Genomic DNA, 23,607 nt, shown 5'->3' with positions numbered 1-23,607 from the left:
AACCCAGTTATGAAACATCTCTAGCCATGGATAATTCGAAACGATTATACTAATAAATCAAATCCACTCAATATTAGAAAGTAATCTACATGGAAACCAATTGGCGATTAAAACTTCATGTTAACCCCATATACATATGAGCTAAACCCTGGAATCAGTTCAACATAACTGCATCTAATTTTAGATTGGGCAGAAATGCTGATTTCTCCCCCAAAAGGTTGCTTAGACAAAAAAAAAAAGTTTTAAACTAAAGCCATTTCTTTTACACAAAATACCACACAAATATTGCAAAGATCTAAAAACTAGAGAATACATGATGATGTATATATATGTAGATTGACATTTATGGATAAGTAAATGAAGTTTAGAGAACAGATTACCAACTCTTTGATAAACAATACAAAAACCAGAATGTATAAAAGCTATCCTTCATTAACTCCATATTGATATGGTAATTGAAATCAAATTCTGAATATTTAACCAAAGCAAAATGTTACAGTGCCATAGGAAATATGTTACATATGCAAGTTGCTTCATAGTAAGAAAGCAAATGTCACACCTTGCAGAACAAGAAAAGTCAGATGGATTTCTATATTAATTGAAAGGCGGGCTTGACATGTAGAGGCAAAAATATTTCTCTTCACCAAGATCATCAAAGTAGTCAGCTGCAAAATAACATGTGTGACTTGACAAACAATTGCATCTTCCTCCTTTCAATGAACAGCTATCACCTCTAACACCAAAAGATCAAGTTAATAAAGCAGTACACCAGAACATGGAGAACAAGCCTTAAGTTGCTTTCTCAGCCAAACAGACCACCCGTCCCTAGATCTGCTTGTTGCAACTCCTTGCGCCGCTGCTCTTCCAAAGGATCTGGACTCTTCATTATCCTCCGCAAACGCCTGAGTTAGATGGAAGATGGGTGTTACTAATAAACCAAAAACTTGTTTGATGTAGAGATTTATTTTATAAATTTGATTTTTGGGTTCATTGTATAAAATATCCATTGTATTTAATATTTTAGGTGAGAATCTGATTGATAAAGAGACATAGGATAAGGGGTTATTAGTCGTAAATCCAAATAACCCTTCATCCAACAAAGTCCTAGATAAATCAATTAAAAAAAATCTTTTGAAATGATCGAAATCACACACCTGTCTTGTGCATGTTGTGCAGGAAATGTAGGCATAAATTCTTTAGACTTTGGCAGGGGAACTTCACGGAACCACTCGTGGTTGAGAGCAGCTTCAGCTGTAATCCTCTGTACATTCATCAGACAAATTCACCATTAGCCTCAATAAAGCAAAAAGACATTTTCAAACTTTCAAGGATATATATTCCAAAATTACCTTCTCAGGGTCATAAGTTAGAAGTTTATTCAGTAAATCGAAACCAGCATCGGAGAGAACTGGTGATCCAGTGAAAGACGTGGCTGGAAATTTCTTGCGTAATAGATTATACCTGCAACAGACACATCGGCAGTTAATAGACACATGATATACATGTTTGTAACTGAAACTTTCACCAATGAAGATCAGAAAGCCAGACCAGAATCACCCAAAGCTGGAAGCCTGGGAACAGTCGCAAAAACAAGACAATGTGAATATCGACATTTGATCAATATCATAAATGTCAGAGATAGATACTTACTGGTGCTTGACAAAGTTCACCCTGACGCCAGGAAGCTTGGAGAACCCGGGCCAGATTGTTTCGTTTGGGGTGCCAAGAGTTCTGAAAATCTACAGAATGAGTGGTCAATAAAAATTATATAAATACCAAATAGGTATGGATAAATTGGTCAATCATGCAAAGGAGAGAAAACAGTATATTTCAATGATGCCAATATTAAGACTGACACACCTTGTCGAGTTGATCAACCTCAGTTCTCCCATTAAATAAAGGTTCTTTTGACAATAGTTCAGCCATAATGCAACCTAATGACCACATGTCAATTGCTGTTGAATACTGTTTTGCTCCAAGTAAAAGTTCAGGTGACCTGTAACATAGATATATACAATAATTAGGCATAATATCAAGTTAGAATATAATCATGACTAAACCAGATAAAATATAAGAATGCATCTTTTACACAACAGAAGTTCAACAAAGCATACTAAATAAGAACAAGTAAGAACTTCGAAAAGCATTTAACCGATAAAGAAAATGCAATGAGCCTATTTGGAAACAAGTATTTGTCACAATCACATTGGAAAATCACCAATGTAAAACGTTTAAGTTTTTTTTTGCATTTGGTATGGAAAGTGTTATTGAATTGGATGAAACTTCATTTTAATGAAAAGTGTTGGAAAGATGCCAAATTGTTTGATTGTGCTACAGAAATTTTTTATGGATCAAAGATTTTAGCCAAATGTAGAATTTTAAAGTTTGGCAAAAATACAACCCAAATAGGATTGTGCTCCTACACAAAATAACCACACAAATAGAGTGTACAACAGTGGAAGGATGACAAACACAAAATATCAATTCCACTAAAGACAAGATGTTAAACTCACCTATACCACAAGGTTACCACCAAATGCGTGTATGGCTTCAATGGGCTTCCATATTGCCGAGCTAACCCAAAGTCACAGATTTTCAAGTCACCTTGATTATTTAAAAGAAGGTTGGATGTCTTCAGATCACGGTGAAGCACCCAATTGTCATGAAGATATTTAATGCCTTCTAACAGCTGGATCATCAGACACTTAACTTCACTTTGGCTATACGGTTGCTTCATTGTCTCCATCAAACCCTTTAGATCATGTTCCATGTACTCCATTACCATAAAAATGCTATCAAGACTGCTTCCAACCACAACTTCTTTGACATCCACAATCGACGGGTGATGAAAAGAAAGAAGAATGTTTATTTCCCTCAAAGAAGTCAAAGGAAAACCTTCTCTTTCTTTTTCCATCTTCACCTTTTTCAGTGCAACAATTTCTCCAGTTTTCTTATCTTTAGCTCTATAAACTACTCCATAAGTTCCTTCATCTATCTTATTCAGTCTCTCAAATTCATCAACACTTCTACAGCCTTGAAGCATATTTACCATTCTTTGGGGCGGGGTATCAGGTTCGGGAGTAGATTTTGAAACCTCCATTTCATCAGACTCAGTATCCGACTCGCTACCACTAGATCTATTTTTCATGCGTCCCTCATCTATGTCCATGTAATCACTTCTATGAAAGTCAGTGTCAGGGCAATCATCTCTTCCAGAAGATCTGACATTGTAACCATTTTCATCAGATCCGGACGATTTTGTTTTCTCTATATCAGATCCAGCTTTTAACTCCCCAAACTCAGGAGTCAATGATTTCTTGTGCCTCTTGATTGCAACAGACTCTGGAAGTGACCTCTTCACCCTTGTTGGCAATTCCTCTTCTGAAATTTCACCTTCATCAGCAGGTGAATTGGCATCCCCTGCCCATCGAGAGGCCAATATATTCCGGGCTGGAACATAATCATCGTCATCCAATGGTTCTGGTTCCTGGTAGTTACCCCACTGCTGCTGCTGAACTGGAGACACTGCAGCAACAGAGGCATGCGGTTCTAACTCTACGGGTGGGTTGTTAGGAAGATCATCAGAATCAGTCTCCCTTTTGGGAGAAATACCAACTGTTGTGTCCTGAATATGCTCAGACAACTGTTCATTAGATTTAGGAGGCTGCGGCACAGAAGAATTGACAGTAATAGCCAGAGGAGACTTGTTCTTCAACGGATTGGTTGTCTCCTTTTCATCTCTGTCCCAAACAATAGGTGAAAACTTCCTTTTCTTGTTTTCAGCAGGCGCCTTACTCCGATTCTCTCCCTTCGGACGTCCCTTTGCTTTAACCTGCAACTCTGAATCAGTAGCCTCGTCAGAACCACTCTCACTAGACAATTCACCAGGTTCTTTATCCACCACTCTTACCAAATGGCTATTCTTCCTAGAACCACCACCACCACCACCTCCACCTCCACTACTACTTCCAGAGTCTCCGCTTCTGCTTGAAGCGGAGCGATACCCACCATCTATTGTATCCCTCTCTTTAACATCCTTCTGCCTATGCTTAACCCTATCTTTCATCCTCCTCCCTGTATCTTGACCATTACTAAATTCGCCTTGCCTACTATCGTAATCATTTTTTGAATAAGAAAAATCCCGCATAGAAATCCCAATTTCAGATTCACGGTCCTTGAATTCTTCATCGCGATAGGCTCCATATCTTCCAGCCGCCATAAATGTATATAAAAACCCAAAGATCTTGTGAGCGATCCCTGATTTTGATAACTAGTATAAATTGAAATACCGGATGGAAATCCTAACCCTAGACACGAAGACAATCCTCACAAACAATAACAATATTCTTAAAATAAAACCTAGATCTGGAAGCAAACTAACAATTGAAAACTAGAAGAAGCAATCGATGCCAGGAATTCTCCTCTTCGAAACAATACAATTCCGAATATGGAAAAGAATGAAGAGGAACTCCTAGGGAAAACAATAAAGATGAGAAAGAAATCGAAAAAGAAAGACAAACCCTAGATGACAGACTTTAGCAACGGTATCCCTCGATTGAAGACTCCAAAACCTCGGTGATTTGGTGTACGATCTTCAGAGAGAAGAGAGACGAAAGGTAGGCGGGAGTTTATACGCAGCTAAGAGAAAAATCTCTTCAATCCAAGAACCAGACGAAGAAGATTGGGGGATAGCCGCCCCGCTATACAATCGCAGTATAAAAAAGGTGGCCCCTTTTTTCACCCCCCAAAGTATTTTTCGATTTCCCTCCCAACTCTCTCTCTCCACACATAGAATATATTCCTATTTCCTTATTTCATTACATCAAATAATATAAATTTATTATTATAAATTTATAAAATAAAATCCAATAATTACTCTCTAATGTATTTAATAAAAATAAAAATTAATACTTTTATATTTTACTCCATATTATTGTTATTTGAGTTATTCTAATACATATATTAAAAATTAAATTTGTTGGTAAAGATGTATAAGTCTAAACATTATCTTTATTTTTAGATTATTTGTCAAGAAGATAAAAGAGGGTTTTAATTCGATTTAATAAAAAAAAAATTCTAATTCTAGGTTTTATTTAAAAACAAATCCTTTAATTGCATGCATTGAAGCCATTTGTTAGAGACTTCATGTGTTATATTGATGAAGTTTTCAATTTAGAAATTATTCAAGTGGAATTAAATTTGACTATATATTGCAATGATTGTTACTTCATGGGTTATGATCATATGTTAGGTTAATAATAGTTAATCCAATTGTGAAAATGTACTTACTTGAATTCTTTTTGAATTTTAGGTTATTTGTTTTTGTTTGTTATTTTAGAGGTTATTTAATTTATTTAATTACCGTTAGCTATGAATTGTATCTTCTTATGGAGGGTAAGGCAAAAACCTTAACCATGCAACCAAAGTCGTCCCAAGATTAAGTTGTATGTCAGTTGCATATTGATTACGCAAAATTCTACCTCAAAAGGTGTATCGGCTACGAAAATTGTTGTTCGGAAGCTACCCATAATCTCTCGCCGATAGTTATCAAAGCCTTAGACACACATGTCTGAGGGAAGAACTTTATCAGCAGAAATGCCGATTTCTTGGAGAGTCTTCCAAGGACATATGTTCAGTGTCGAACCATTGTCGATTAGAGTTATGGGAATGACTTTATCAGCCATCTTTACAGAAATGTAAAGTTCTTTAACATGAGTTTCATCAGGAGCAGGTAGATCTTTCTCCTCAAAACCAATCATGTTAATTTGAGGAGTTGTTAAAATGATTCCAACCAACTCTTCAGAAGTTGTATTGGCTGGTATACTAGTATGGCTTAGTTCATTCAGCACGATTTGCTTGTGTTCGATAGAATACATCAGGATTTCGCATATAGAAATATTGACATTTGTCTTCTTAAGTTGAGTAAGGAGACTATTGCTCGGGTTTTGAGCTCTAGGCTCATTTTCCTTTCTTGGGCATTAGATGGTCCATGAAGGTTAGTCGTAGGGGTTGTTTTCATGAAACTGGGTTGGAAGTCAAATCCACTTTGAGTTGCTAAGACTTCTGACACATCTCTTCTTGGAGAATCAATGCTAGGATTATTAGGAATCCACCAAGTTTGAGATACCGCTGGCGGAGGTAGAATTCTTCGATCCTTTTTTTGGGCCATAGATTAACCATATTAACTTCAAGACTGTTAATATGTTCGACCACAAATATCATATCCACCTGATGATCGGGTAATGGATTTTTTGAGATTTCAAGTTTAGGGATTATCTTCTGATGGATCAGATCTTAACATTGATGCTTAAGGGCACTACATTTATCAGTAGAGTGACCTTTCATTTGATGGTATGCACACCATGCACTTTCGAATTTCCCGAGAAACTATTTATCTTATCGTGGAGTCAAATGTTTGATTAGATTCCTTTGTTGGAGGAGAGTAAGGGCTTGACTCAGGGTCATACCCAAATCATCAAAAGTTCTAGAGGCCTTGGGACCCTTAGTATTGGTGGTCTAGATGTCATTGGGACATTTTTTTAGCCAACACCGATTTGCTTGGACTTGACTTAGGAAAGGCTGGAGCTTGCCAAACAGTTGTGACCTGGTGAATTTCGGTTTTGTCCTTCCTCTGAGGACGTGGAGGAACAACATATGCCTTCACGATTTTACCCTCTTCTCTTTCCTTTTCAAAAGCTTCATCGAGGTTATTGCCCGTTTTGAGGAGCTTCTTCATGTTTTGGAAATTTTTAGCAGGGAATCAAACAGAATATCGGTCGTTAATATTATCCAGAATCATATCAATTTGTCTTTGTTCACTGGGTAGAGAATCAATTTCCTCAATAACAACTTTCCATCTTTCAATGAAAATTGTGAATTTCTCGTTCTCGCCTTGTTTCATGTTTTTGAGATTTTTCTTAGACCGTTCTAAGCTAAGATGCATCCTAAAGTGTTCTGTGTAGGATGAGGCAAGTTTCTCGATAGTTTGAAGATAAACTATCTTCTTTTGGTGGTACCAACGTAAGACCGCACCATCTAAATATTGTAGAAATAGATGGAGGACAATTGGTTCTCCCAGGTAAAAAGGCATCATCGCCATTGTGTATATCTAGAAGAAAGTGGTAGGGTCACTCTTACCTACGTACTTTGACAAAGATGACAATTTTATCCCAAACGGGATGATTGCTCGTTCGACAGTTTTCATAGCACTTTTTCAATCACGGTGTTCATCAATGATACCATTGGTAAACTAATTGAATTGATCTTGAAACTTGGTCTGATTGACATTTAATTGAGCCATTTTGACCTCGTATTCCGTAGGAGTAATGATCGTAAGGTTTACGCCTTCATAGGCGTTGGGGTCATCAACGACTTTTGGTCGAGTTCTTGCTGACCTATTATCACCATCTTTAGAAGTTTCCTCATAGAGAGAGATTTCATCGATGTTACGACGAGTTTGAAGATTAATCCTGATTAGTGGGATGATAGGTGAAACATTCTATCGCGGTTGTCGTGATGAGGATGGTTGTTCCTAAATAGAAATAACAGACTTAGTCATTAAGTTTGTTAATATTGCCAATTATTCTGTTATTTGTTGCGGAGTAGCCTTGACTTCAGCAAACTCAGTTAGAGATACTGTATCCTTATCATTTTTGGAGTTCCTTCAGCCATTTCTTGGCACACAAAACGTCCAGTTCTTGGATCTTTTCTTCGTGGGGCTGTACTTGTTCAAAGTGACTAGCGGACTGCGTTGTAGATGTGACAAAAATATAAATGCAAATGCACAAGATATGAATCTTAGAGAGTAAGGATCTCCATTATGATTCGATTAGATAAAAAAACCATAGAGTTGTATATAAACATACTCGCATCGTTTGTTACAGAGACTCTTTTATTTCTATAAAAGAGTTTAAAGGGAAAAAAATGCTAGACAAAAGTAAAATCTTTTAGGTCCAGACATAGTCTTCTTCAACATTAACATCTTCTTCTACTTCAGTTCTCTAAGCTTTCTCGTACTGATTGTAGATAAGTTCTAGATATTTTGTTCGTTTTGACTGGACATTCATCTAGAAGGCATCATGCCATTTTTCGAGGTATTCTGCATAAATCCTCCAGTCAATAGATTTATCTACCGCGATAGCGGCTTCAATGTAGCTATAGCCGAATTTCCTGAACATGTCATGGGTATTGTAGTAGGTAACCAATTCCAAACTCATGAGTATAATCATTGACTTGTCATCCATCATGAAAGTCATTTTCTTGATGGGATACTAGGGAAGAATGTCCCAGATTTCATCATTGTCTTGTATCGGAAGTTCGGGCAAAGCTTTCCTCATTCTTTGGTATTAGATGAAAGGGGATATGATGCCATCAGGAAGAACTGGCGGTAGGCGCCTGTGCTTGTCAAGCAGCTAGATGTAAAGAATTAAGGGGAACCTCTTTTACTCATAGTTAAAGATCTACATGAGCTGTTAAAGCTCGTGAGTGTTTCTGCTAAGATAATACTAGAGAGATCTTTATTATCCCTTCACATTTGATGTGTCACTTCAATGATTCTTGAGGAGGGCTTATCATTTGCTGGTGCTATGAAAAAATAAGCTAGTAGGACTGACATTATGATCATAGACGATCCCGATCTTAGAGGGATTTCTCAATCTTTTATTTCTATTTCGGCCCAAGCCTGGAAATTGGTGTGCATGCTGGCAATGATATCATCAGAGGTTGTTTTGGAGTAGCGATACTCTTCTTATAGAAGTTTTCTAATGGACATTGAGTTTATAAACGACCTTAGATGTAGAACATTTTTGTTATCCATCATTAGGATAGCTCAAGATTCTTCTATGGTTGGGCATATAGTCCATTGACCGAGTAAGTAAACTTTTTTGTCGTGATTCCACCTTTGCTACATCTTCATCATGAAGTTGGAGTTTACTTTACATTTTAAGAACCTCACGATGGGATTGAGGCCATAAATTTCAAAGTTCTAACGATTAGCATGGAATTTATCTACCTAGGAGATCAACTCGATATTCGTTAGCATGAACATCGTTGAAGATTGATTGCAATTGTAAAAACAAGAGCAAAATGCATATGCAAATAACATGGCTTAAAGTAAACATCTCATAAGGCTTTATATACTTGTTTTTAAAAGAACTTCTGATATTACATGTTTCAAAATTTCGAAGTTCTAGGTTTGCTAGTTAATTATACTATCGTAGTTCTAACTTTTTCCGTTTATACAAAAGTGGTAAAACTTAGAGCTCCTCTTCAGGGGGAGTGGATTCGGATGCAACAGGTAGAGGTGACGAAACCTTCACTTTCTGCTTCCTCCTCTTACTGATGTTGGAACTCCTCAATGATCTAGTCGATATTGTTCTTTTTATCTTTCGGGATGCCCATCTTGACTGCGTCATTCCACATATCAAGGTAGTTGACAAAGTCATTGTGTTCGATGGGCCTATCTATGACGATCACGCATTCACAACAAGGAGTCATGTAGTCTCGCCCGAAATGCTTAAACAACTCACTAGTGTAGTAAAAAGTGATACATTCAAGACCCATAAACATGATTATGGGTTGGTCATCCATGAGGTAGACCATTTTCTTAATACCACACCAGGGCAAAAGCTCACGTATGGAGTCGTTGATGGGTATTTCCGGTTTGGCGCTCCTGATCCGTCGACATGGGAGGGAAGCACCCCACACATTGCCAAGAAGTGGAAGAGGTATATCATCTTTTCTAGGAGCCAAATGTAGAGGATGATTGTAGCTCATCTCTTGTTGAAGTAGTAGGTGAAATATGTTAGGATTTGTATCTCCCAAATCCGATCAGCTTGAAAACAATCTGTAAAAAACACAAGAAAGAAGAACACAAGAACACACAAATTTATAGTGGTTGACTCAAATTGAGCTACATCCACTTCAGCCACCACCAGATTTCACTATGAAGAAAAAGAAGGATTATAGAGTTTTTGTTTCACACTTTATCTCTCTAGAATTCAGTCTTTTTAATGTAAACCCTTAATAATCACATATTTATAGGGTAAATATTCAGATAATAAACCTAAATAATTATGGTCAGGCCCAAGCCCAAAACCAAAAAAGAAAACCCAATAAACTCTAATTAACAATGTAGAGTTTATTATAAGTGTAGGCTCCATAACTCAACAATCTTCCACTTAGAGACTAACTTCATCATCTCTCGATCGGTAGTGGCTTTCCATTCGGTGTCTTAACGAAGAAGACCAACTGAAATTGCACACAACTTTAGTTTCTCATTTGTCACAACTTTCGTCAACATATCAACTGGATTCTCACTCCTGAGAATCTTCTCAAGAGCTAATACTCTATCTTCTAAAGCTAACCGGATGAAATGATAACGAACCTGTATATGCTTCGTCCTGCCATGATAAACAGGATTCTTTGCCAAATGAATGGCACTCTGACTGTCGCATCGCAACACACTTCCCTCGTAGTCTTGACCAAATTCTTGCAAAAAGGATTGTAATCACATCATCTCCTTAGTAGCCTCTATCATAGAAACATACTCTGCCTCACAACTAGAAAGAGCAACAATCTTCTGTAATTTTGAAACCCAACTGATTGTAGTACCTCCTAGAGTATAAATGTACCTTGTTGTGCTCTTTCTACTATCAACATCACCACCATTGTCAGCATCAACATATCCTTCTAAACCCATATTAGACTTTCTAAAATACAAAGTGAGACCCGTACTTCCTCTTAAGTATCGTAGTATCCACTTTATTGCTTCCCAATGTTGTCTACCTGGATTGCTCATGAATCTGCTAATAACTCCCATTGCATGTGCTATGTCGGGTCTTGTGCAAACCATCGCATACATAATACAACCAATGACAGAAGCATACGGAACAGTGACCATGTAATTTTTCTCCTCCTCTGTTGAAGGCGACTGATCTTTAGATAGTCTGAAGTGACTAGCTAAGGGGGTAGTAACTAGTTTTGCATCATACAAGTTGAACCTCCTAAGAAGTTTCTTCACATATTCTTCTTGTGAAAGCTTGAGAACTTCTTCATCCCTGAAAATTCTCATCCCAAGGATTTGTTTAGCAGCACCCAAATCCTTCATTGCAAACTTTTCTGACAACTCTTTTTTGAGCTTGTTAATCTCATACAAGCTTCCTCCAACAATCAACATGTCATCAACGTAGAGGAGCAGAATAATGTAGGATTTATCAAATCTCTTGATATAGAAGCAATGATCAGCTTCACACCTTAGAAAATTGTTACTTTTCATGAAGCTATCGAACTTCTTGTACCATTGCCTTGGAGCCTATTTCAAACCATACAGGCTCTTCTGAAGCTTACACACAAGCTCATCTTTTCCTTTGATTTTAAATCCTTCTGGTTGTCGCATATAAATCTCTTCATCTAAATCACCATGAAGAAAAGTAGTTTTGACATCCATTTGTTAAAGATGAAGGTCTTCTTTCACAACCAAACTCAAAATAGTTCTGATTTCCATCAATTTAACTACTGGAGAGAAGATCTCATTGTAGTTAATAACTTCTTTTTGTTGAAATCCTTTCACAACCAACCTTGCCTTGCACCTCATGGTTTTATCATGTTCTTCTTTAATCCTGAAGATCCATTTGTTGTGAAGTGTTTTCTTTCCCTTTGGTAGCTTAGTGAGCTCCCAAGTCTGATTCAACGTCAAAGAGTCCATCTCATCTTTCATCGCAGACTCCCACTTAACCGATTCATCAGATTGTATTGCTTCTTCATAGCATTCAGGTTCACCTCTATCTGTCAATAAGATATAGTTTAGAGATGGAGACCACCTCTCAACTGGTTTCGATTCCTTGACAATCTTCTCAACTATATAACCGGTGTTTGCTGATTTACCTCTAGGGCCATGTTCTCAACGATTTCATCTTCAACAACACATTGGTCTTCTTCGACGGTCGGTATATATTCAGCTGAAAATTCTCTCAAATCGACGGTACTAGTCTCTTCCAACTTGAAATCACCATCTGATGTCTTCCCAACACAATCTTTGTAGAGAACCTGTTCATTGAAGATAATATTTCTGCTACGAATGATTTTCTGATTTTGATTATCCTAGAAACGATAACCAAACTCGATATCACCATAACCAATGAAAAAACATTTATTAGACTTTGGATCAATCTTGCTCCTATCATATTCATTAATATGAACATATGATAAACAACCAAACACTTTTAAATAAGAAATGTTTACCTTTTTATTGCTCCAGGCTTCTTCAGGAATTCTGAATTTAAGAGGAACAGAGGGTCCCCTATTTATCAAGTAGGCAGCAGTATTTATAGCTTCTGCTCAGAAGGTTTTTGGCAGCCCTGCATGCAATCTCATGCTTCTAGCACACTCGTTCAATGTTCGATTCATTCGTTCAGCTACTCCATTCTCTTGAGGTGTTCGGGGAACAGTCTTCACCATACTGATTTCATTCACAGCACAATACTCTTTGAAATCTGAATTGATATATTCACCTCCGTTGTCGGATCTCAAACACTTAACTTTCTGAGTTGTTTCATTTTCAACCAAAGCCTTCTATTTCTTGAAAATAGCAAATACTTCAGACTTGTGCTTCATAAAATATACTCATACCTTTCTTGTCAAATCATCTATAAACGTCATGTAGTATTATGATCCGCCAATAGAAGAAACAGGTGCAGGTCCCACACATCAGTGTGTACCAACTCTAGCCTTTCTTTCTTGAGGTCCTTCCCAATCTTTAAGAAACTCACCCGTTTCTGTTTTCCAAGAATGTAGTTTTCACATAACTGATGTTTAATAGACTTCAGTTATGGAATCTGTCCATTCTTAAAAAGAATTTTCATCCTTTTTTCGCTCATATGGCCCAACCTACAATGCCATAGTTCACTGTTCTTCGAGTCATCAACTACAACATCAACTGTTTCTCTGTAAGTTGAAGTCGTGTATAACGTTCCAGTTTTGTGATCTCGAGTAACAACTATTGCTCCTTTAGTCACATTCCATGCACCATTTCCACAACTGAAATTGTGACCTTCTTCATCAACTTGCGTAACAGAAATCAGATTGCACATTAAACCTGGAATGTGTCTCACCTTATTAATCTTTCAAACAGAACCATTTGCCATCTTCAATTCGATGTCCCCCATGCCAACAATATTCAGTGGCTCACCATCTGCGAGATAAACTTTTCCACAGTTTTCAGCCACATAATTCTCCATTAATTCTTTGTGGGCAGTGGTGTGGAAAGACGCTCCCGAGTCTAAAACCCATGAATCTATCAGACTATCAATAGAAAGAAGTAACGCATCAATGACAGTTTCTGTAACAACGTTGGCTGCATCATTTTTATCATCACTGTTTCTCTTCGGTGCTTTGCAGTTCCTCTTCAAATGACCATGTTTACCACAATTCCAGCACTCAAATGTTCGCCCAGACTTGGACTGACTCCTCTTGCTCCTCGACATAGATCTGCTCTTACCTCGGTTGAAATTTCTATCATTACCTCTACACCTGTTTTCTACATTCAGAGCAGAACCTTTGAACGTTTCACTAGAATCAACTTTACGAACCTCTTCAGCAAGAATACGATCTCTAACTTTAACAAATTTCAGTTTAACATTTTCAACTGAATTACTAATTGTTGCCCTCATAGGCTCCCAACTATTTGGTAGAGATGCTAACAAAATAAGGGCACTAACTTTATCCCCAAAATCAATCTCAACAGATAGCAATTAATTCACAATTGTATTGAATTCATTCAAATGAGTAGTGACAAAAGTATCATTAACCATTCTGAAGTAAAATAGTCTTTTCATTAAGTGTACCTTGTTGTTAGCAGATGGTTTCTCATACATATCAGAAAGAGCTTTCATCAGACCCATGGTGGTCTTCTCCTTTACTACATTGTGAGCAACCGTCTTGGCTAGCGTCAATCGGACAACTCCCAAAACCTGTCTATCAAGGAGTTTCTATTCAACTTCATCCATATTCTCTAGTTTCTCACTCAAAGGAACATGAAACTTCTTTCCATAGAGATAATCTTCAATCCGCATTCTCCAAAATGCATAATCTGTCCCATCAAATCTTCCAATCCCATGTCTTATACTGTTCTCACTTTCCATTGTTTCCAATGCTCAGATCTAGCCTAGCTGCTTTGATACCAGCTGTTAGGATTTGTATCTCCCAAATCCGACCAGCTTGAAAACAATCTGTAAAAAACACAAGAAAGAAGAACACAAGAACACACAGATTTATAGTGGTTCACTCAAATTGAGCTACATCCACTTTAGTCACCACCATATTTCACTATGAAGAAAAAGAAATACAAAGTTTTTGCCTCACACTTTATCTCTCTAGAATTCAGTCTTTTTAATGTAAACCCTTAATAATCACATATTTATAGGGTAAACATTCAGGTAATAAACCTAAATAACTTTGGTCAGGCCCAAGCCCAAAACCAAAAAAGAAAATCCAATAAACTCTAATTAACAATGTAGAGTTTATTATAAGTGTAGGCTCCATAACTCAACAAAATATGATTAATTTAATCCTAGCAATATTTTCAAATAGGATGATGCCGATGGGATCCTTATCTCCTGCCCTGAGGTGGTAAACCACTTCCAGTATTTGGGAGAATGGCGCACGACTGCCTATTGGGGCAAGAAGAAAGTGAGCTATCATGATTGTCATGGTGAGAAAGGAGGTAGTGAAATTCAGTGAGATTTCTCTAGTCTAAATGGCCAGGTTTACCCATCGTAGAAGGTTCAAGTAGGTTTTTGCCAAAATCTTATATGTCGTGGTCTTCGTATACCCAAATTCTTTATTGAGTATACGTCGGAGGGACATGGATTCCGTGTAAGGTAACGTCACGCATGTATGCCAAAACAATAATCGATTATAATAAAACCTTAAATTAATTTTCAACAAGCATAAAGATGTATCGTTTATTCTCCACATTCTTCTAGCCAAATCCTGTATAGAAAGAATCTAACAAACCATATATATGATTAGTGCACCCTCAATTCATACATTAGAAATTATCATTCTTGGTAGAACTCTTGAGTCATCAAAACCCACTTAACAACTTCGCACCAGCATTTACCGGGATTGTCAATCAAAACATACTCACAAAGTTTGATGTAAATCTAAATCCGGCCATTATACACACATATCAAAACCACACGCTTGCAAACAAATCTTAAAGCCACCTGCTTTAATTAAAAAACTCTTACATGTTGCATCAACTGTCTTCCACAACCTACAACATTGAATAAGCACTCCTCCTTCTTTTTCAACTTCAATTTTCAATCTTCATATTGACGAATATCAAATCTCTTATAAGATAAATCACAAATCTCCATCTTTGAGAAATTTAGTCAAATAAGCCTCAATACAAATTCAAGATCAAAACATACGAAACTTTGAGAATTTAATTAAAATCAAACAGGGATTTACTTGTGAAAATTGGAATCAATAGGTTTTAAACCTATTTTTATTTAATCAAACGAGACCTAAAGAAAAAGTATTAGTTGAAAAAGTCTTAGTTGAAAAAGTCTTATTTGTTGGTTTCAAAAATTCTTGACTCCTTCTCTATATATATATATTATATTATTTCATAATATAATATCTATATATATTATATGCAAATTGCTTTTCCCACCCCCTCCCATATTCCCACCCCGCTTAACTCCTTAATTAATTTCAAAATGACTTATTTATCCATACCACTTTTATATATTTACACATTTCTTATTTTATTTTATTATTGAGTGTTTTTATTAAATATAATTAATTAATTAATTTTTAATATTTTTTTAACTTTATTTATTTAATTAAAAATACAAAATATTATTATTTTTATATTATAATTATTTAAAATATATTAAATATTGAAATATATAATAATTTAATAAAATATAAATATTTAATATTTTATTATATTAATTATATATATATATATATATATTGAAATACTTACAAAAATTATTTATCAAATAATAATTAATAATTAGTCTAATCATAATATTTTTAATTTTAATTAATAATATTATATATTAATAATTATTTTTAATTTTAATTAATAATATTATATATTAATAATTAGTCAAACATAATATTAATAATTATTAATATTTTTATAAATAAAATTATCTATTAAATAATAATTAATATAGTCATAATATTTTATTTAATAATATTATATATTAATAATTAGTCAAACATAATATTTTTAATAATAAGTCGCTTCACCGCCGCCCTAAATTAATAAAATCAAATCTAAATAACACGTGCTAATTTGTGGTAAGAAATAATGGGTACAAGACCTACCGCCCTAAATTATTTTTATTTATTTGTTAGATAATTTTATTTATTTGTTAGATAATTTTATTTATAAAAAAAATTGATTTTTATAAGTATTTAAAATATATATATATAATTAATATAATAAAATATTAAATATTTTATTTTATTAAATTTGTATACATTTTAATATTTAATATATTTTAAATAATTATAATATAAAAATAATAATATTTTGTATTTTTAATTAAATAAATAAAGTTAAAAAATATTAAAAATTAATTAATTATATTTAATAAAAAACTTAATAATTAAATAAAATAAAATAAGTAAATAAATAAAATAAGAAATGTAAATATATAAAGGTGGCATGGATAAATAAGTCATTTTAGAGTTGATTGAGGAATGAGGGAGGGGGTGGGAATATGGGAGGGGGTGGGAAAAGGAGCTCCCATATTATATTATTTTATAATATAATATCTATATATATGGAATATATATTTTTTCATTTTTATATTTTAATATACCATATGTCCCAAATTAAAATAGGTCAAAAAGAAATACCTCATCTTCGTGGTGACGCTGGCTCCACGACGACTTTTCGTCACTTTCACCCATTGACGCATTTGAAAAGAATAAAAGACTCATTGTCTTCTTCTTTCTTTTTATCAAGACATCATCACCAAAAACTAAGAAATATTTTAACGACGGTTAATATCTCCTTAGCAATTGAAGATTTCAACTTTTTTCAAATAACCAATAATATTGAACAAAAGCACAAATATCTAACAACTTTTTCAATGGTGGTTAGGGTTTTCTGTCATATATTCACAAATATATTATGATAAATATTTTCAAAATATACTCTGATATCACTTGTTGAGAAAAGATCTAATCTAACACATGATAAAATAATATATATAGAGATAAAGTGGTAAATGATAGTAAATAACACAAAATATAACGAGGTTCGACCAATAATGCCTCATCGGAAAGTCGTTCATTCTATTGATTTTTCATGAAATAATAGTACAAATAACCCTATGTTATAATGTCTCTATTTATAAGAGTAAATCAAAAGTTAAAAGACTAAACTACTACTCTATTTATAAGAGTAAATCAAAAGTTAAAAGACTAAACTACTACTCTTAAGCCCAAATAAAGGCTTAAAGCCCATTACAATATATATAATAAATATGAATCCAAAATCCAACAAATATTTAATGATTTTAACATTTATTTAAAGTGAATACATGTACAAATTAGAGGTTTCAAATAGGAGGTCGAAATTCAAACACCAAAACATTTTGTAATTCTTAAAATAGAAAAAAGGAATAAGAAAACAAAGGAGAAGCCTTTCTCCTCCTCAGTAGACCTTCTCTTCTACTCTATCTATCTCCCTCTATAGAATGAGAGTTTTAGGGCTTAGGAAAAGTTTCACTGAATTTGGCGCCAACAGTAACAATATCATTACAAGATACTGGCGGAGATCTTTGTCTTCCTGTAATTCCACATCCGATGGCTTTGGTGGACAAGATTCGATCTTGCCGGTACTCATCATCGGCGCCGGTCCTGTTGGGCTCGTGCTTTCCATCCTTCTTACAAAATTGGGTACTTTATTTATACTCCATTTCTTCTTACGACCTATTAGGTGTAACCCATCATACTGAAGTTTCTTTTGCTTTTTTAACCAATAAAATGTTTAACATCTCTCTGTTCTAGTTTATTAACACTCGTTATACTAGGTTCGTCCATGCTTTCATTTCTTTTGGACAATTCACTTCTATCTATGTTATTAATATATAAACTTTTGAATCTGTTGATTATATTGGTTACGTGTTCATCCTTACAGGAGTCAAGTGTGCAATTATGGAGAAAAGCAAAGTCTTTTCGACGCATCCTCAAGCACATTTCATCAATAACCGGACAATGGAGGTTTGCTTCCTTCTCTATAGCTAGTGAAAAAATAGATAGCAACAATAAGATGAGAACCCAAAAAACTTGAATAGATTACATTATTCATATAGCTAATTTATAGAGAGCATTGAGAATATATGATAGCTAGATAAAATCAAATAACTCTTAATAGTTGAAAATCAGGGAAATCGCAATCTTCTCGGCATTCTGTTTTTATTTGGCGTTGATCTGTGTCTTCTAAGACTGTGCTTTAACAGTGTTAAAACGCATAACTCTAGGCTCATCAAACGTGTAAATTTTTCTCTCTTTTATTGAAGGTGTTTCGCAAATTGGACGGATTAGAAGAGGAAATTCAAATCGCCCAACCGCCAGTAGACTTATGGAGAAAATTCATCTATTGCACTTCACTCACAGGCCCCATCATTGGTTCTGTAGATCATATGCAACCTCAAGGTGGTGCAACCTATTTTCATTCTATATAAGTCATATGTTATTTCCCAAAAAAAAGTCATATGTTTGTTTGTCTTAGGTTTCTCATTGTTATGCAGATTTCGACAGAATTATCAGCCCAACTTCTGTTGCACATTTCTCACAATATAAATTGAATACTTTACTCACAAAGAAGTTGGACAAACTCAACTTCCACGCTCATACAGATATTGACAACAGTTCTGTTATAGAAAGAGTGATCTTAATGGGGCATGAATGTTTATCAATTGACGATACTAACAGTTACTTGAGAGTGACTGCATCTTTTCTCGATAAAGGTCAGTGCAAGCAGAGAACTCTGAAGTGTGGTGTTCTAGTAGGTGCTGACGGTTCTGCAAGCACTATAAGGAAGCTTGCAGGAATTGAAATGAAGGGAGAAAAAGATTTACAGAAGCTTGTTAGTGTTCATTTTATAAGCCGAGACCTTGGACATTACTTGCTTAAAGAGCGTCCGGGTATGCTTTTTTTCATTTTCAATACCGAGGCTATAGGTGTTCTTGTTGCTCACGATCTCAAAGAAGGGGAATTTATATTACAGGTAGTATAAGAAATTTTTTGTATGAAATATTCCATAAATATATATATATACATAATTTGTTCTTATCATATTGCTTGATCATGCAGATCCCATTTTATCCACCTCAACAGAAGCTTGAAGATTTTGGCCCTGAGGTATGTTTTATAGTCTATTGCGCGACTCATATATTTCTTTTCATTGTAGAGTTTTCCTTTTTCTTTTGTAAGGATAAAATATATTTTAGTTCATTGTTCACCAAACAACATTGAACAATCAAAATATCCATTCTTTCACCAATTGATGTCATTCTTTATCTTGTATATATCTTAGAAGGTGTTCGAATATTGTAGACTTGTGAAAGGTTAATCTTCAAATTGGTTGGCCGAGAGCTTGCAGACATAAATGTGATTGAGATAAAGCCATGGGTGATGCATGCTGAAGTTGCTGAGAAGTTTGTAACTTATGATAACAAGGTAGTTCTTGCTGGCGATGCTGCTCATCGCTTTCCTCCTGCTGGTGGTTTCGGTAAGTTACTTTTATTTTACTTGTCTTTTGTGGTGAAGAAGTAGGAAAAAGAAAACTTAACTACTACCATAGTCTCTGTTGAAAACGAGAGCAAATATTTTTCAGAAAATATTACTTTCCTCAATAAATTTGTTTTGCGTTCTTTTTTGATGAAATGGTCCCCATTTCTAAACACTTTTATGTATATATTTTTGTATCTGAATCCGGATCTATATAAAAAAAGAAATTTATGAACTGTGTGTCTAAGTTTAGTTTCCAAACGTTCTTGTAGAAAACAAATATAAAAAGTGCTTATATATTAGTAAAGAAGCAAATGAGTTGAACCATCTAAATTTGTAAATGATTTCATCAGGAATGAATACTGGCATCCAGGATGCCCACAATCTTGCATGGAAGTTGGCTTCAGTAGTGAAAGGCATTTCTCCACGAACGATCCTTCACACCTATGAAACAGAACGTAGACCGGTATAGGTTCTTGTTAGAAAAATATTTTAAAAAAATATCTGTTTACGGAAATCTAATCTGTTTGTCACGTGGGTAAATTTCAGATTGCCATTTCCAATACATCTCTTAGCATCCAAAACTTTAGAGCAGCAATGTCAATTCCAACTGCTCTTGGCCTTGATCCATCAGTAGCAAACTCAGGTTTGATGTTTTTTATAGACTTTTTATTTGATTAAGCTACTATATAGATCATTAACTGTAGAATAGTTATCTGTCAGTGCATAGTGTTATTAATCGGGGAATTGGTTCTGTATTGCCATCTGGGCTTCAAAGAGCCATTTTAGAAGGAGTCTTCACCATGGGACGTGCACAAGTCTCTGAACTGGTTTTGAATGAAAACAACCCACTTGGATCTCTCAGGCTAGCAAGAGCAAGACAGATTTTGGAAGAAGGGAAAAGTCTACAACTTCAGTTCCCAGCTGAAGATCTTGGTTTCAGGTTTTAACATAACTTTAATGGTCACCTTATTGATGATTCTCCTTGGAATTAGTAAATATTTGTTATCCTTGTTATAGATATTATGAAGGCGCTCTTGTTCCCGAAACTGATAGTCTTATTGATGAGATGGAAGTACCTTCTGGTCGTAGAAGAGATTATGTTCCTTCTGCAGCTCCGGGTGCAAAGTTGCCTCACATGAATGTGAGACGTCTAAGAAGTGACAAGGGAAGCCTGGTATAACTTTCTTTTTGCATGAATCTCATGTTTCGATTAATTATATAAATAGATAAAAATTATAGTGAGCTGATTGATAGGATGAATATCATAAAACTAAAAATTAAGTGTTGAATAATAAATACTGTATTTTAAGTGCATAATGAGTTAAGTACTTGTAAGATAAATGTTGAGGAAATCAAATGAAAATATATAAATTTAAAGTAATAATTGGTAAGTAAGTTGATTTGATCAAATGTGAAAGTAATGTCCGATTAATTTTCAGCTGTCTTTTGAATGTCCTTACTAGATACGGGATTAAGTCTTTTATGGCTTATCGAATTAAATGATTTTATGTAACATTTATCAAATAAACTTGATTCAAATCAGCATTAAACACTGCTTAGTTGTTCCTATTTTGGCTGTTTTGCAGGAAATGTTGTCTACACTGGATTTGGTTTCAGAAGATGAACTCGAGTTCCTTCTCGTAATAGCACCAGTGGATGAATCTTATGTTGTTGCTCGATCTGTGTATAAGGTTGCTGAAGAATTTAAAGTCTCGGTCAAACTTTGTGTAATTTGGCCATTCGATGGGGTTAAAGAAGGGGGAAGCAATGGTGTACTTGAACCTTGGAAGAACTTCATAGATGTTGTGGAAGTGAGACCGTCATCATCATCTACTTTCTTGTCATGGTGGGATTTGTGTGGGATGACTGATAAGGGAGTTATCTTGGTCAGACCAGACCAACATATCGCTTGGAGGGTGAAATCGAGCCTTCTCGATGATCCCAATCTAGTTATGAGAAATGTTTTCTCTTCTGTGATTGGAATAATTAGGACATAAATGTGCTCTTTAGAACGTGTAAAACACTAATCTGATATGATTTCTCTCTAATTTATTACTTATTTCTTTTTCAAGCATAAATATTTTTGTCTATACATCAAATCAATTAACTCTTTTCCAAATCAATTCAATTTGATTAGTGAATCATTGTTTTCTATAAATTAAATTATTATTTAAGTAGAATTATATCTCAATTTTTTAGTTGTGAGGTCTAATCACGCTTAAAATATTTTAATTTAAGAAGAGATATTTTAGTTATAAAAGAGATATTTTAATTAAAGAAGAGATATTTTAAATTAGTATAATTAATTTGTAATTGAAATGCAATTCCTAAATTAGTAGGTCATAAGTCTTATAAATAACTCAAAGGTATTACATTATAAATACACAAATAATACAATTCTTTACATATTTTCTCTTTCTCTTTATTATTTCTATATGGTATCAGAGCTTTCTTAAGCTTTTTCTCGACGGTTTCGTCATTTTAAAAACTGTCATTTTATATCTCGGCCAAATATGTTTGTATTCGTGTCTCGACAGATTTCTGTATAAATATATTATCATTTTCCAACTTCATTCAGCGATTCAAAGCCAACTTGCTGTAATCAAATATTCAGCGACACTCCGACAATTCAAAGTCAACTCGCTGTCATCAACATCCAGCGATATTCCGACGATTCAAAGCCACTCGTTGAAGTGAAAAAATGTCATCAACACTTCATCCCCTCGACAACATCTTCTCTGCAACCTACTTTGGCGTCACAATCAACTTCTGTTGCCCAAAGCGTTTAACGCTCACTTAGGTACATGTAATTCAAAAGATTGGATTGTCGATTTAGGGGCATCAGAGCACACGAAGGAGAACCTATCTCTGCTACATGATTTTTATGTACAAAATCATCTATCCACCGTTCGTGTGGCTAACGATGCATTCACAAAAGTTCTAGGAACTGGATCAGCTTACGTAACATCTAACATTTGTTTAAAAAATGTTCTCTATCTTCCAAATCTTCATTCCAATTTATTGTAAATTAGAAAGATTTCTCATGATTTAAAATGTCTTACCAAATTCTATCCGAATAGTTGTGAATTTCAAGATACGGGAACGGGGATGATGATTGGAAATGCTAAGTTTCAGGTTATTCAACTTCTCTATCAAACAAACGTGCTGAAATAATGTTGTGACATCATAAACTTGGACATCCCAATTTTTTGTATTTGGCTAAAATTCTTCCGAACTTATTTATCAATGAAACTACCACTTCTTTTTATCGTGACCCTTGTCAATTTGCCAAACATACTCGATCATCTTACCCAAGTATTGCATATAAACCATCTAAAATGGCGTAGCCTAAAGAAAAATCGTCATCTACTCGAGGTGACTCGATCTCTCTTAATTGATTCAAATGCTCCCAAAATATATTGGGGAGATGTCATATCCACCGCTGCCTACCTCATCAACCGTATGCCATCACGCATTCTTCAATTCCAAAGTCCAACTGAAACTCTTAAAAATATTTCTCGATTCTAAAATCGCATCCAAACACACTCTCGCAAAACTTTTTGGATGCACTTCTTTTCTCCACACTCATAACCACAATTGGGACAAACTCGACCCTCGAGCCACAAAATGTATCTTTCTAGGGTACTCGCCAAATCAGAAAGGATACAAATGTTACTGTCCTCATTCTAAAAAGACTTTCTACTCTATGGATGTCTCATTCTTTGAAGATTAACCCTTTTACCACCATGTTGAGGGGGAGAATCTCAACAATCTTCAACATGATGGTCCTCCCCAAAATATCATCCCTCGTACCTCCATACATGTACCCGAATCTGTACC

General features: G+C 34.9%; 2 protein-coding genes across 3 annotated transcripts; one reads left to right on the top strand and one right to left on the bottom strand.

Annotated features, from left to right (window-relative positions):
- Positions 1-414: 414 nt before the first annotated feature.
- On the bottom strand, positions 415-4,742 carry LOC124922292 (cyclin-dependent kinase G-2). 2 transcript variants are annotated; one of them, XM_047463028.1, is made up of 6 exons: positions 2,514-4,738; positions 1,861-1,996; positions 1,651-1,739; positions 1,350-1,461; positions 1,155-1,261; positions 415-902 (listed from the first exon to the last, which is right to left on the bottom strand). In XM_047463028.1, the coding sequence occupies exons 1-6, from the start codon at positions 4,217-4,219 to the stop codon at positions 803-805; spliced, it is 2,250 nt and encodes a 749-aa protein (XP_047318984.1). In that variant the 5' UTR covers positions 4,220-4,738; the 3' UTR covers positions 415-802. The 2 variants fall into 2 exon arrangements, with proteins under 2 accessions (XP_047318984.1, XP_047318985.1); XM_047463029.1 differs by lacking the exon at positions 415-902 and adding an exon at positions 1,549-1,571 and having other exon boundaries at positions 1,149-1,261; positions 2,514-4,742.
- A 12,935-nt stretch (positions 4,743-17,677) lies between these two features.
- On the top strand, positions 17,678-21,861 carry LOC124922283 (putative polyketide hydroxylase). The gene is made up of 11 exons (XM_047463020.1): positions 17,678-17,928; positions 18,170-18,252; positions 18,552-18,687; positions 18,783-19,261; positions 19,348-19,395; positions 19,591-19,765; positions 20,118-20,230; positions 20,314-20,410; positions 20,488-20,707; positions 20,785-20,941; positions 21,354-21,861. The coding sequence occupies exons 1-11, from the start codon at positions 17,727-17,729 to the stop codon at positions 21,762-21,764; spliced, it is 2,121 nt and encodes a 706-aa protein (XP_047318976.1). The 5' UTR covers positions 17,678-17,726; the 3' UTR covers positions 21,765-21,861.
- Positions 21,862-23,607: the final 1,746 nt, after the last annotated feature.

The sequence above is a fragment of the Impatiens glandulifera genome, chromosome 1 (assembly GCF_907164915.1).
Source record: "Impatiens glandulifera chromosome 1, dImpGla2.1, whole genome shotgun sequence".
NCBI classification, from domain to species: domain Eukaryota; kingdom Viridiplantae; phylum Streptophyta; class Magnoliopsida; order Ericales; family Balsaminaceae; genus Impatiens; species Impatiens glandulifera.
Note: the sequence above shows the minus strand (reverse complement) of the source record. Positions and strands in the feature narration are given on the sequence as shown.

Coding starts and splice junctions, on each gene's coding strand:
- LOC124922292 (XM_047463028.1), bottom strand. CDS start 4,219: ATGGCGGCTGGAAGATATGGAGCCTATCGCGATGAAGAATTCAAGGAC. Junction 1,462..1,650: donor GTGAACTTTGTCAAGCACCA/GTAAGTATCTAT, acceptor TGTCTGTTGCAG/GTATAATCTATTACGCAAGA. Junction 903..1,154: donor GCACAACATGCACAAGACAG/GTGTGTGATTTC, acceptor CATCTAACTCAG/GCGTTTGCGGAGGATAATGA.
- LOC124922283 (XM_047463020.1), top strand. CDS start 17,727: ATGAGAGTTTTAGGGCTTAGGAAAAGTTTCACTGAATTTGGCGCCAAC. Junction 19,262..19,347: donor AAGGGGAATTTATATTACAG/GTAGTATAAGAA, acceptor TTGATCATGCAG/ATCCCATTTTATCCACCTCA. Junction 19,396..19,590: donor TTGAAGATTTTGGCCCTGAG/GTATGTTTTATA, acceptor CGAATATTGTAG/ACTTGTGAAAGGTTAATCTT.